We start from the raw sequence: 13,196 nt of genomic DNA on the forward strand, positions 1-13,196 counted from the left end.
TGAGGGACACGAAATCCGAAATTCTGAGTGGAGGGCGTGCGTGGCCCGGAGGCAGGCCCTAGCTGATTGCAACTGACGCAAGACAGGGGATGCTAGAGCGGAAGGCATTCGCTACAGTCGGGAGAGAGAAGAGGTCGCGGGAGTGAGCTTAGCGGGTGTCGACGGTGCCAGGGGCTTCAGCGTTCTGTGGAGAGTGCCTCAGTTCCCACCTAGACCAGCGCAAGACAAGGCAGCAGAGAGAGGAGCGCGCTGTGGGAATCCAGACACTTCCAAGCACCCGGCATTGAGAGGTGCGCAGCTCCAAGGGGCGGCGCCAGAGGGAAGCCACGCCCACGCCTCACCACTGGAGCACCGCCCACTCCCCGCCCACCCCCACCCCCCGCCGGAATCCCGCGCTGAGCGAGGGGGCGGGCTGCCTAGGCCATGGCACATAAATCCACTGGTCACCTGCGGTGGCTACTACTGCGCTGGCCACCACCTGGTACTCACCTTGCTGCTGAGGAAGCCTGGACTTCTGTCATCTCTGTGGCCTCCGAAGTCTCTGTCGCCGATCCTTTCAAGCCCTGAGCCCGCGAGCCCAGCCGCGCACGCGGACATGGGCGGCAGCTCCAGGCCGCGCTGGGTGGCTGTGGGACTGGGCGCCTTGGGGCTGCTGTTTGCTGCGCTCGGGGTTGTCATGATCTTCATGGTGCCCTCGCTCATCAAGCAGCAGGTGCTCAAGGTGAGTGACGCGTTCTCGGGCGGGGAGGGGGATCGGGAAGCGGGGTGGGACGGTGAAGCTACTTTCCCACTACCTGAGAGGCCCAGGCTCACCCCCAAAGACTTGGAGGTCTGAGTCACCAGTTTCTCACGGGGGGCCTGACCCTCACTGGAGCAGAAGTGTGGCCTGGTTGTTCCTGAGTTTCGACTGCAGCTGCCCTGACCTCCAGCCCTTTCGCACACTCTAACCGATGGCAGTACCTAGTGGCCTCAGGGCTGCGTGTAGCTGGTATTCCCTATACCTCTGTGAGGCTCCTACTGGCATCCAATTCTCAGTGGGTGCTCTGCCTGTCTCCTCCCGCCCAGATGTCCCAGCGATGCCCTGGCTCGCCCTCACACTGCCAGCCAGCCTGGAGCGTTAAGTAGCTTTGCGCCCCAGGCTCTGGCAGAAGCAGACACTGCCCAGGTCTGCCGAGGGCAGGCAGTCGGGGCCTCTCCCTTGATCTCAGCCTTAGGCCCCGTTTTGCCCTTTCAACGGGGCACCTATATTACGCGGGCGGTGCCTGTCAAGCCACAGACTCTGCCCTGGGATCCGGTGTCCTCCGAATGAATCGGGAGCTCATTAAGTCCTGGAGATTACCGTGTAATTACACTCCAGCTAAGGGTTTTTCTCAGATGCTGGGTTACCACGGAAGGGGAAATGGAGGCTGGCCAGCCGGCCTTTAGGGAAGGTCCAGTTAGACCTGGACCTGAGATATAGACGGGGCTGTTGACACACAGGGATTGACTGACATCTTTCCTCTTCGCCGGTTTGTTTACTGGGAGTTTAAGACTGGCTCCGTGTACTGTGTGAATGAATGAAGGCTGCTCTCTCTTAGGCTTAGCAGCTACCTCCCAGGACCTGGTTGGTTTTCCAGATGGAGCCACAGGCGGGGCTTTCCCGGGAGTTCTGGTGGGCAGTTCTGAGTCCTCTTGGCCACACTTTAGATTCTCAACCCTTGGACCTGGAAGATCCTCTAATCTAGGGGCCACAGAAGTCCCAAGGTCCCAGGAGTTGCCATGTCTGGGTGGAGAGAAGTTTCTTCTCGTTGGAGCACCAGAACTATTCTGGGCCTTTCTTGTAGGCCTGGCAAAGTAGCGGTGACAGTCTTGTCTCAGTGGCAGCCTGTGGTTTCAGCAACGCTAGGACCCCGCCCTGTGTACCCAGCACATGGACTGGCTGCCTGCTCCTCCTCTTGCCTGCAGTGGGTGGAGACAGCAGGTGGCTCCTGATCTCCTATTTGGGGGTGACGGGGAGTCTTACCTTTCAGGGCTGTTTTCTTTATTGGGTTGGCACAGAGACTAAGGATGCCTGTGGGGATGGGGGCCGTGGGGTGGGCGTTAACTTTGGGACCGCCTGACTCATCAGTGTGTGTGTGTGTGTGTGTGTGTGTGTGTGTGTGTGTGAAAGAGATCTCCCCTGTCCTTGAAAAAGGAAAAGCAAGTCTGCCTGAGTTGTCCTACAGTTAGAAGCTTGGGGATTTAAGTTTCAGTGAGCGGCTTCCAGTTCCTTACGTGAGAAAGTTCCCAAGGCGATTGGTTGGGGGCTGAGTGGCGTGAAGGAAGACAGGAAGACACGCCTAGCCCAAGACAGCCTCTTCAGGCTGGAGCAGAGCCCGGACCTCCTGTGGGAAAAGAAAGCTCACTTCAGAGACTGACTGGTGGGAGGGGACAGAGGGGAGCAGGGAGGGGTGACCCCAGAGTTGACTTTGGCCACTTTTGGTCTGTGGGACTTGAATGGAAGCCTTGTCTTTTGAGTTTTCATGTTTTATGCTTTGTGTGTGTGTGTGTGTGTCAGTTAAAGAAGTTGGTGTGTAAAAAGCAGGAATACTTGGTTGTTTAAGAAAAAAAAAAACCAGGGGCTAGAGAGATGGCTCAGTGGTTATGAGCACTGGCTGTTCTTCCAGAGGTCCTGAGTTCAATTCCCAGGAACCACATGGTGACTCATAACCTTCTGATTCCCTCTTCTGGTGTGCATGAAAAAACCAGAGCACTTATATACATAAAATAAATAAATACATAGATAAATACATAAATAAATCAGGACTGGGGGTGTTGCTCAGTGGTAGAGCACTTACCCAGCATGCAACAGGCCTTGGGTATACACACACACACACACACACACACACACACACACACAGAAAGAGAGAGAGAGAGAAAGAGAGAGAGAGATTTCACTCTTATTTTCTTCTGATGTTACTATCATTTTTAGACACATATATATTTGTGTGTAAGGGTCAGGCAGTGTTTTGTTGCAGATGCACTCTCAGCTATGCCCAACATTTTATGTGCTGTTGGGAGTTTGAACTCGGGTCCTCATGTTTGCCCAGCAAGCACTTTGCCCACTGAGCCCCTGCTCCCCCCCCCACACACATCAGGGTTTCACTATGTAGCCCAGGAACTCATTGTGTAGCCCATGTTGGCCTCAGACTCACCAAGATCCACTTACCTCTACCTTTTGAGTGCTGGGATTAAAAGTGTGTACCACCATGCCTGCCTTAAATAGTATGGCTTTTCTCTTCAGTGTTAGTGATCAAAGGTGTGTGTGTATGCTTGAGCACCCGTGGGTGGACTTGCCACACATGTCGCAAGGGGTTGATGGGTGTCTTCCTCAACGGCTCTTCACCTTGGGTTTTTTGTTTGTTTGTTTGTTTGTTTGTTTTTGCTGTTGTTTTTTCAAGACAAGGTTTCTCTGTGTAGCCTTGGCTGTCCTGGAGTCGCTAGGTAGACCAGGCTGGCCTCGAACTCACAGATATCTACCTGCCTCTGCCTCCTGAGTGCTGGCATTAAAGGCATGCGCCACCACACCCCCGCTCTGCCTTAGTTTTTGAGACCGGCTCTCCCATTAAATATGGGGTGCACCTTTTCTGCTAGCCACTGGACAGTTAAGTCCCTGGGATCTGCCTGTCTCCACCTGGCCTAGTGCTGGGGTTTCTCTGTGTGGCTCTGGCTGTCCTGGAACGTGCTCTGTAGACCAGGCTGGCTTCAAATTCAGGGATCCACCTGACTGCCTCCCGAGTGCTGAGACTAAAGGGCCTGCGGGCGCCACTACACCTGGCTCTGTGTACAGTTTTTGTTTGGGTTCTGGGAACTGGAACTCGGATCCTCTAGCAAACACTTTACCCACGGAGCTACCTTCCCAGCCCTGTTCAAAGGTTTTTGCATGACAGGCAGAACATGCTAATCTCTTACTGCCTTCCCCATTGCGGTGTGGTATTCCTTTGTTTACTGGTTCCTCTGTTGCCTGGCCACTTCTTTGTCTCAGGCTACGGAAAGCACATACCCTCCCGTGGAAGTCCATGAACACTTCCACCATGTGATTCTTAGCCTGTGGGCCCACAGGCACCCTCTGTTTGGACTTTGGTATCTTCAGCCATACTCCCACTGACAATTTGGGGGACCATCCTCTTCCCCTCATTTCTTCTCTCATCACATCCACCCTCTTTGGCTATCTGCTTGGTGGCTTTGATTCACAGCTTCAGCTCCCAGAGGTTGGGCAGGAACATGATGCCCATGTAGGTGACAGTTTTCATAGCTTAGGAGCTCAGGCCTACTGTGCCATGTGCTAGCTGGGACCAAGGCATCACTTGGGAGGCAGGTTGTCTCCTGTGAGACAGGGGCCAGATCTGGTTTGTTCCCCCTGAGGGATTAGCACGTTACAAAGGAGATTATAAGCGCCTTTGGAAACGTCTTGTGAGGCTGCCTGCTCCTGCTCTGAGCACAACCACAGCGTTGTGAAATAGGCCAAGGCCGCGGAATTCTTCCTCTCTCCAGATAAGGGATCTGGGCCCCGTAGCAAAGGTTGAGGAGCTAGTTATAGTAAGCATGGCCTGAGGTGGGCTGGGAGGGACTCTAAGTGGCAGTGCCTGATTTGCCCTCCATGGGGAAGTAGGAAATATGCAAGAGACCTCTCTGTATAATGAGCTGCTGGGGAGAGTCAAAAAAAAAAAAAAAAAAAGTAAGAAGGGCCAGGTGTCAGAAAGACATGAGTGATGGAGAAAAAGCTCTGTTATTGTTAAAGTCCCTACTCCCCAGCCTCCTGCCCTGTAATCCCAGCTACCTGGAGGCTGAGAGGCAGGAGCAATGTAAATTCAAAGCTGGCCCTGGGCTGTTGAGGAAGTTCAAAGCCTGCACAGCCTATACAGGAAGTTCAAGGTAACTTAGTGAGCCACGGTCTTTAAATAAAGTGTAAGCTAGGCACATTGGTGTACTCTTTTTTTTTTTTATGGTTTTTTCGAGACAGGGTTTCTCTGTGTAGCCTTGGCTGTCCTAGACTCACTTTGTCTAGACCAGGCTGGCCTCGAACTCACAGCAATCTGCCTGTCTCTGCCTCCCAAGTGCTGAGATTAAAGGCATGCGCCACCATGCCTGGCCTGGTGCACTCTTTTAATCCCAGTGCTCAAAAGACAGCCAGAAGGTAGATCTCTGAGTCAAATCAAGTTCCTTGGACAGCCAAGGCTGTGTAGAGAGACCCTGCCAAATAAATAAGTAAATAGGTAAAAAGACACCCAAGGAGAGAGTTCAGTGATAGAATGCTTGCCTACATGTGCAAGTCTCTGTGTTCAGTTCCCAGCCCTGCAGAACATAAAGGGGCAAAATTAAACACACACACACACACACACACACACACACACACCCTAAAGTGATCGGTGGTAGTGCAACCTTTAACCCCAGCACTCACAAGGCAGAGGCAGGCTGATCTTTTTGAGTTCGAGGTCAGCCTGGTCTACAGAGAGTTCCAGGACAGCCAGAGCTACACTGAGAAACCCTGTCTCAAAACAAACAAAGAAACCAACAAACAAACACAAAAACAAACAAACAAACAAACAAAAACCCACCACCACTACCAAAACAAAACAAAATAACAACAAGAAAAAAAAACCCCACCAATAACAACAAAATCCTAAGAGTATTCTATAATTTCAGGAGACTAGTGTTAATGCAATTACAGTTTAGAAAAAAAGATGTGGAAGAGTGTACACCAGACACACAAAGTAGATAATGGCGTCTCTGTGATTCTTTGTAGACTGTTGTTTAATTTATGCATACAGGTGTTTTGCCTGCATGTACATCTGTGTGTGCAGTGCCCTCAGAAACCAGACGGGGGCATCAGATCCACTGGACCTGGACTTGCAGGTGGTTGTGAGCCACCATGTGGGTGCTGGGAACTGAACCCGGGTCCTCTGGCAAAGCAGCCAGAGCTCTTAACCCACCGAGCCATCTCTCCAGCCCACAATGATTCTTTCTTGTAAAATATGAAATGTATGTATTTGTTTGTGTGTGAGTGGAGGACTGTGCCATAGCATTGTCTGTGCAGGTCACAGGACAACTTTCAGGAGTCAGTTCTCTCCTTCAACTGTGTGGGTCCCAGGGATCGAACTCAGGTCATCAGGCTTGGCAGCAAGCGTCTTTAACTGCTGAGCCATCTTTGAGGCAAGGTCCCACTGTATCGCCCAGGCTTTATTTGAAATTCTCCTGCCTCAGCCTCCTGAGTGCTGGGGTGACAGATCTGCACTAACTCACCTAACCTCTTTAAAAACAAAAAAAAAGAGAACGTATCCACGTGTTATGAATTTCACTCAAAACGACAAGTGAAGCAGCAACTTAGTGTTACAATTGCTGTGATGAAACACCATGACCAAAGAGACTTGGGGAGGAAAGGGTTTATTTGCCTTACACACTGTTGAACATTGAAGGAAGCCAGGGCAGGAACTCAGACAGGGCAGGGACCTGGAGGCAGGAGTTGATGCAGAAAGCCATAGAGAGATGTTGCTTACTGGCTTTCTCTTCATGGCTTGCTCAGCCTGCTTTCTTACAGAACCCAGGACCACCAGCCCTGTGGTAGCCCCACCCACATTGGACTGGGCCCTTCCCTATCAATCCCCAATTAGAAAATGCTCAGCCCGGCGCCAGTGGCACAAACCTGTGATCCCAGAACTCTGCAAGGCAGAGGCAGATGGCTCTTTGTGAGTTCGAGGCCAGCCTGGTCTACAAAGCGAGTCCCGGATAGCCAAGGCTACACAGAGAAACCCTGTCTCGAAACAAAGGAAATAAAACAAAACATTCAAAAGCAACAACAACAAAATGCTCCATAGGCTTGCCTACATCTTATGGAGGCATTTTTCTTTTCTTTCTTTCTTTTTTGTATTCTAATTAAATTTAAAAATTATTTATTTATTTGGCATATACATTTATATTATTACACGTAAGTAGAAAAATTGCGTACAGCAAGAAGAAGTGGGAAACAATCAGGGATCATATGAACATTACATTCAAGGTATTTTGGTTAATTGCATTTGGCAACATTGTAGAAAACATCTTTCATATCTTGGTGAGTCTAAAATTCTGAATGAGAATCAATAACTATCCTCCCTCATCTCAATAGGAGGCTTTTTTTTTTTTGAGACAGAGTCTCTCTGTGTAGCCTTGGCTGTCCTAGACTCACTTTGTAGACCAGGCTGGCCTTGAACTCACATCGATCCACCAGCCTCTGCCTCCTCAGTGCTAGAATTAAAGGCGTGCATCACCACGCCCGGCCCAGGAGGCATTTTTCTTAACTGAGGCTTCCTCCTCTCAGATGACAATACGCTGTGTCAAGTCAAGTCGACATAAAACTAGCGAGCACAGGCGGCATGGTGACAACACAGGTCCTTGTCACTTAAAGAAACAGCTGGAGACTGTAATTGCCCATGACTCTCCTGAGGTGTGTGTGACCATCCCAGAGGCAAGCCCACCAGCACTGGGACCTCTGTGTGTTTCACCTAGAACCCAGCCTGGCACGCAGATGTCCAGCCACGGGGCCACCAGAATCTTTCCTGTGTCCATGAGTGCGTCACCTCTGCTGTCCTGAAGTGAGATTTCCTGTTGAACTCGCCCCAGGTGCTTGATCTGTTCTGTCACCCCTCGCCCCACCCCCATCCCCATCTTGTCCTCCCCCCCCCCCCATCCAGAGCAGAAGCCTCAAGCTGTCCCTACCTGCTTGTTCTCTCTGCTGTTTCCTGCTGCTACCTCATAGCTGGCTCATCAACATCTTGACTTCACACACTTGGGGCGGGGGCTCACCCTTTAAAACCCCTCTACCTCCGTGGCCTCTCTGCCTGCTTGGCCCTGTGTGGTAGTTTTACCCTGTTTCATGCAGGCAGCCAGAGGGACAATGGCCTCCCTGCTCAGACCCTTTGACATTCCCTGTCTTTTCCCAAGTGAGCCTCAAATTTCTCTCAGGAGCTTGAAGGTCCCCACCCAATCTGTCTCTCTTTGCTTTCCCTTAACTCCGCCCGCCCTGCCATCCTCCTGATTTGAGCCCACTATACCCAGACCCACTTCAGAGGCCCTGCCATGTCCCCCAGGTGGCAGGAACCTTTAATCCCAGCACTTGGAAGGCAGAAGCAGGCGATTGTCTGTGAGTTCCAGGCCAGCCTGGTCTTCAGAGTGAGTTTCATGATAGCCAGGGCTACACAGAGAAACCCTGTCTCAAAGCACACTCCTCCCCCCACCAAAAAAGATTTATTTATCATTTTCAGTGTTCAAGTGTTTTGTCTGCATGTCACATGTGTGTGGTGCCCGAGGAGGGTCAGAAGAGATGTCAGGATTCCCTGGAACTGGAGTTCCAAAGGGATGTGACTGGTCATGTGGGTGCTGGGAACCCGTTACTAGAGTAGCCAACGCTCTTAACCTCTGAGCCGTCTTCAGCCCACCATCCTTACTGTGTCACAGGCCTATAGGCGGTTCGTTCTTTCTCCTGAACGGCGGCAGTGGGGAGGGCAGGGTGCTGGGGAGCTAATTGGGATGGGTGGTCATTGGCTGTCCACCTGTCCTCACCTCAATTCTATTTAGTCTCCTCCCAAAACTCCCTATAGAGCCCCAGGGACCTCTCAGACGAGGGGCTAGCCTGGCATGTCTACACGGTCCCTGAGTTGTTTTTGTGACTTTTTGGCAGAGCTGCTTGGCCTGGCACTTGGAAGGTGGTACTGAAGGCACATAGCAGCTTGGAGACGCTGGGTCACTCTGAGTGTCTGAGGTTCCTCAAAGCCTTTTTATGTAGGATCTAAATGGCTACAGTTGCTTCCTGCTCCCTCTGCAGAGACAGACACACAGAAATAGAAAGTAACTTGCCCCCGGTCACACAGATTTAGGCAACAGAACCAAGATACAGCTTTGGCTGATAGATTGTAACCTCTGGGTTTTGAACAGCTCACCTTGCCTTGACCAGAGAGACACAAGGCCACCCTGGTCCTTCCTTCTTTTTCCCTTCCTGGGTTAGCCTTCCATTTATCTGCATGGGCTCATGGGTAGATTCTGGGCTTTTCTCCCGTGACCTACCTCCATAGGCTGCCAGTCAGAGCTCTTTGATGCCTCCTCAGGAGGCCTCAGATGGGAAGGAAGTTCTGCCTTTCCCCAGCTTGTGGCACCCTGTGACCTTGCGGCTACGATCTGCCTGGGCTTCCATAGGCTGCTCCCCAAATGAGATCTGGCCCTCCCCTCCCAATGTCACAATGAGTGTCCCTGTAAGGTTCCCCGCGCTCCCCGGGTCCTGGGTAGGAATGCTTGGGTGTGCTGGGATTTCTTCTGTTTTCTTCTTCTTTCCTGCTGCCTAGCTTCCGGTCCCTATGGCTTCCGGTGCCCATGGCATGTGAGTAACTATTTTAGTTCCTTTCAGGGCCGCGGCTGTGGCTATTCTATTTTTAGTTCCAAACGTTTATTTCTGTTCCTTTCTGGCTCCTCATACATCCACAAGTATTCATGTCTCCAGTGCATGTGTCTGTTGGTGCGTGTCTGCATAATGGTGTCCCCTGGGTATAGCAGCACACACAGCTTGGTGTACGGTCCAGTGATAACATGTGTGGACATGTGTGTTTCTCTGTGTACCACTCGAGTTGCAACCCATCCACATGTGCATGCAAGCACACGGGTCATTGTTCTGGGCACACATGGACTCATGCACACATATGCTGATGCATGTGCTGAGGGGCAGGGGGGAATGTGACTCCATGGTAGACTGATGGCCTAGCAGGTACAAGCCACTTGGCTCCAACACTGCAGAAAATAAAAAAGGGTCATTGTCACTGTGCAGTCACCTTGTGCAGTAGTTAGATCCTCCCAACTGGCATTTTGAAGCCAGGCTCCCTTTTTTTCATTCCTGGAAGGACCTTGGGAGCCTTCCTGGAAGGATAGACTCTTTGCTGTCCTCCCACAGTGACTCACCCTGATACACTCCAACTCTAGGAGCCCGGCTACCTGGAAACCTGTACTCTGGCCTTGGATCCCAGCAGCTGACGCTGGAGCCAGTCCTGGGGGACCACTTGGCTCTCTGCAGTTCCTAGCCTATGTACATCTTGGTTTCTAAGAGGTTTGGTCCAGGCTGCTGGCTCTGTGGCCAGTTGTGACTTCTAGGGGGTACCGGGGACCGTTCACACATCCTTGGCCAGCAAAGGAGAAGCCCTGGGCCACCGTGAGGGCCTCCCTAGGTTGCCACTGGATATTTGACACTTTCCATCTTAGGACTCAGGAATTCAGCTGAGAGGCCTCTAGCATTCTGAATGGGGAAAAGAAAGAAAGAAAGAAAGAAAGAAAGAAAGAAAGAAAGAGAAAAGAAAGAAAGAAAAAAGAGAAAGGAAGAAAGGAAACATGAATTGGCCCAGGTTTCATCACCAAATGAATGAGAAAGGAACTGAAAAGGAAAAGGAACCATGGCAGCGCCTAGGTGTGGTGGAAGAGAAGGTTTACTGTAGGTAAGAGGGAGAACAGAGCCAGAGTGGGCATGACCCTGAGCTATGTGAGGCAGGGGCAGGGCAAGGAGAGGAAAGAGGGGAACCCGGAGCAGCCGCCAGGAGGCCCAGATGGTCAGATTACACAGGGGCTGAAGAGATTAGGGTGGAGGGCAGGGTATGCCAGCCAAGAGGGCCCGGTAAAACGGGGTAGGGAGTGAGGGTTGCAGAGAGAATCTGGTGTCCAGGTCTGCTTTGATAAGTAGGCACCTCAGCCTTTGGTCCCCTCCTCCCCAGTCTTGAAACCTAACACCTTCTGCTCTGGACCTGTCTTGGGTGTCAATTTAATTGAGGAGGATTGAGCCAGGGGCCCCGGCAAAAATAGGAACTGGCCAGTCTGGGCTACAGTGTGACGGACCTTTGAAAAAAAAAAAAGTCCATTAAAAAAAAAAAAGGAAAAACAGAAAAACAAAACCATGTAACCCCTTTACCTCTCTCCCCTCCCTCTGCCTCCATCCCAGGTGGCCTTGGCCTCCGCTGGCCTAGGGCAGGGTCAGGACAGGCTGAGCCACAAATGGAAACAACAACAACAAAAAAACCAGGTCTCGCTGCTCAGCCTGGCTCTGCACTTCGGGGGCTGCTACTCAGGGATGACTCCACTCCCAGCGCCTCCTCAGCATCATGGCCTCTTCAGACCCAACCCCCAGGGCTTTCTTGTTGTTGTCCGTCCCCCCCCCCCACACACACACATACCCCACCCTTTGTTTTGTGATCTTCAGCTGCCTAGGGAGGGGAAGGAACAGGAGTGGCCTGACGCTCACTCGCTTCCTGGCATTTCAATGAAGTTCCTTCCACCTTCTCTGGAAACTTCTAGAAGAACCCTTGAGTTTCTTTAGCTGTGGGGTTTCTGGTTGTCGTTTTTGGGTCTTGAGGGATTGGGGCCTCTTTCACTCTTGAGGCGATGAGTCCTTTACCTTACCTCAGCCCTACTCTGGTGACATATGTCTAGGTCCACCTTACTGACCTACTCAGCCTCAAATCATCCCCCTTGGGCCCCCTTTCTCTTAAACTCCAGCCTTGACCTCTGGTGTGCCGTGTGGGGTCACCTTGTCTTCACCTCCAGGTCTGTCTTCCCTCACTTTCCTGGTTAGCTTGGCCTGTGGTCTTCCATCCTGTGGCCTCCAGCGGAGACCTTGGGGGCAAGCCCTCACTTGCTCTGTCTGCTTACCACACTTGAGCCTCAGGGAAGTGAGTCTCCTACCTCTGTCCCTTTCTCGAGTTTGGCTACTGTCCCTAAACCTTTCATCTGGATTCTAGAACTCCTTTCCAAGGAGTTACGATTAAAAATGAGATGACACGCAACTGATATGAATATGGAGGGATTTATTTGTGAGGGGGCATGAGGATATATATATATATATATATATATATATATATATATATATATAGAGAGAGAGAGAGAGAGAGAGAGAGAGAGAGAGAGAAGGGGTGTGCTAGAGAAAGTGGTGGCACACGCCTTTAATCCTAGCACTTGGGAGGCAGAGGCAGGCGCGGCTTTCTGTGAGGCCAGCCTACTTTACAAAGTGAGTCCAGGACAGCCAAGACTACACAGAGAAACCCTGTCTCAAAAAACCAAAAAGAGAAGAGGAGAGAGAGAGAGAGAATGAGTGAGGAGAGTGAGAGAGAAAGACAAGGTGACAGGTTGGCCTTTTTATATCCTGGGACCCTGGTGCACACCTAGTGGTCGGCCCGTGATGATGTCACAGGTTGCTAGGTAGCCTAAAGGCAGGCCGCTTATATGCCAACACAAAGTTTCCTGTGTGTCCGTCCCCCCACCCCCAAGTCCCAGTGCAGCAGCCAGAGAGAGGTCCTAGGTCCTTCCCCTATGCCACGAAGCCAGTGCTCTGTCCTCTAATATAGTTCCTGTCTCGTTTTTCTCCCCCTCCCCTTGTGCACCAGTCAGGTGTGTGTGTATGGCCTCATGCCTGTGACATTTTCCAGTGAGAGCTCGCTGAGGTTGATTCAAACCCAATACACTGTTCTGTTTACCTGTGACATTTACTTGTATTTCGGGCTTTTTTTTTTCTTCTTCTTCTTCTTCTTCTGCCACGTTGTCCTCATGGGAATTCTGGGCTCAGGAGAGGGCAAAGACCTCTGTGGAGTTTGTTCTCTGTCCCCAGTATTGGAACTGATGCGTGGCACTGGGCCTTGGGTTCCCAAATGTTTACCCAAAGTGGACAGGCCAAATCACAGGGTGTTCTGGGACCCTTGGCACTATGAAGTCCCGTGCCAGACCAGGCTATAGATGCCATGGTGCCACTGTCCCTCCATGGCTGGCCTAGCAGTTCTTCTTGTCACAAACAGAATGCTCTTGTCACCACATAGGTGCTGTGGTTTAAAAGAGCTGGTTCAGGTTCCAGGGAGATGAGGTAAATTGGATTCCCAGAAGCCAGGTGAAAAAAAAAAAGCTGGTAATTCCAGTGCTGGGGAGGCACAGGAGAACCCCTGGGGCTCGATGAACTCTGGCCGCTGAATTGGGGAGCTCCAGTCCATGGAGGGACCCTGTCTAAAAAACAAGATTGACAGTGCTTGAAGGACTACCCCCCCGACACACACACACACACACACACACACACACACACACACACACACACAGACACACTGCTTTCTCCTGCTAGTAATCCGTATTGAAGAACTGAGGAGGTGTGGCCCAGAGGCATGAAGAACAAAAATAAACTAAGTGCCATCACACAC

At 51.4% G+C, this 13,196-nt stretch overlaps 1 protein-coding gene across 3 annotated transcripts in view; it reads left to right on the plus strand.

Annotated features, from left to right (window-relative positions):
• The first annotated feature begins 366 nt into the window (after positions 1-366).
• The window catches only part of SCARB1 (scavenger receptor class B member 1), a 68,787-nt gene continuing 55,957 nt past the window's right edge, over positions 367-13,196 (plus strand). For 2 of the 3 annotated variants that reach the window (XM_084762981.1, XM_084762980.1), the window contains exon 1: positions 368-721. In XM_084762981.1, the coding sequence (XP_084619107.1) occupies positions 596-721 (126 nt within the window). In that variant the 5' untranslated portion in view covers positions 368-595. Of the gene's footprint in view, positions 722-13,196 lie in introns of all 3 variants that reach the window. The other variant, XM_084762982.1, reaches the window with a different exon arrangement.

Source organism: Acomys minous (assembly GCF_964271855.1).
Source record: "Acomys minous genome assembly, chromosome: 16".
Taxonomy (NCBI): domain Eukaryota; kingdom Metazoa; phylum Chordata; class Mammalia; order Rodentia; family Muridae; genus Acomys; species Acomys minous.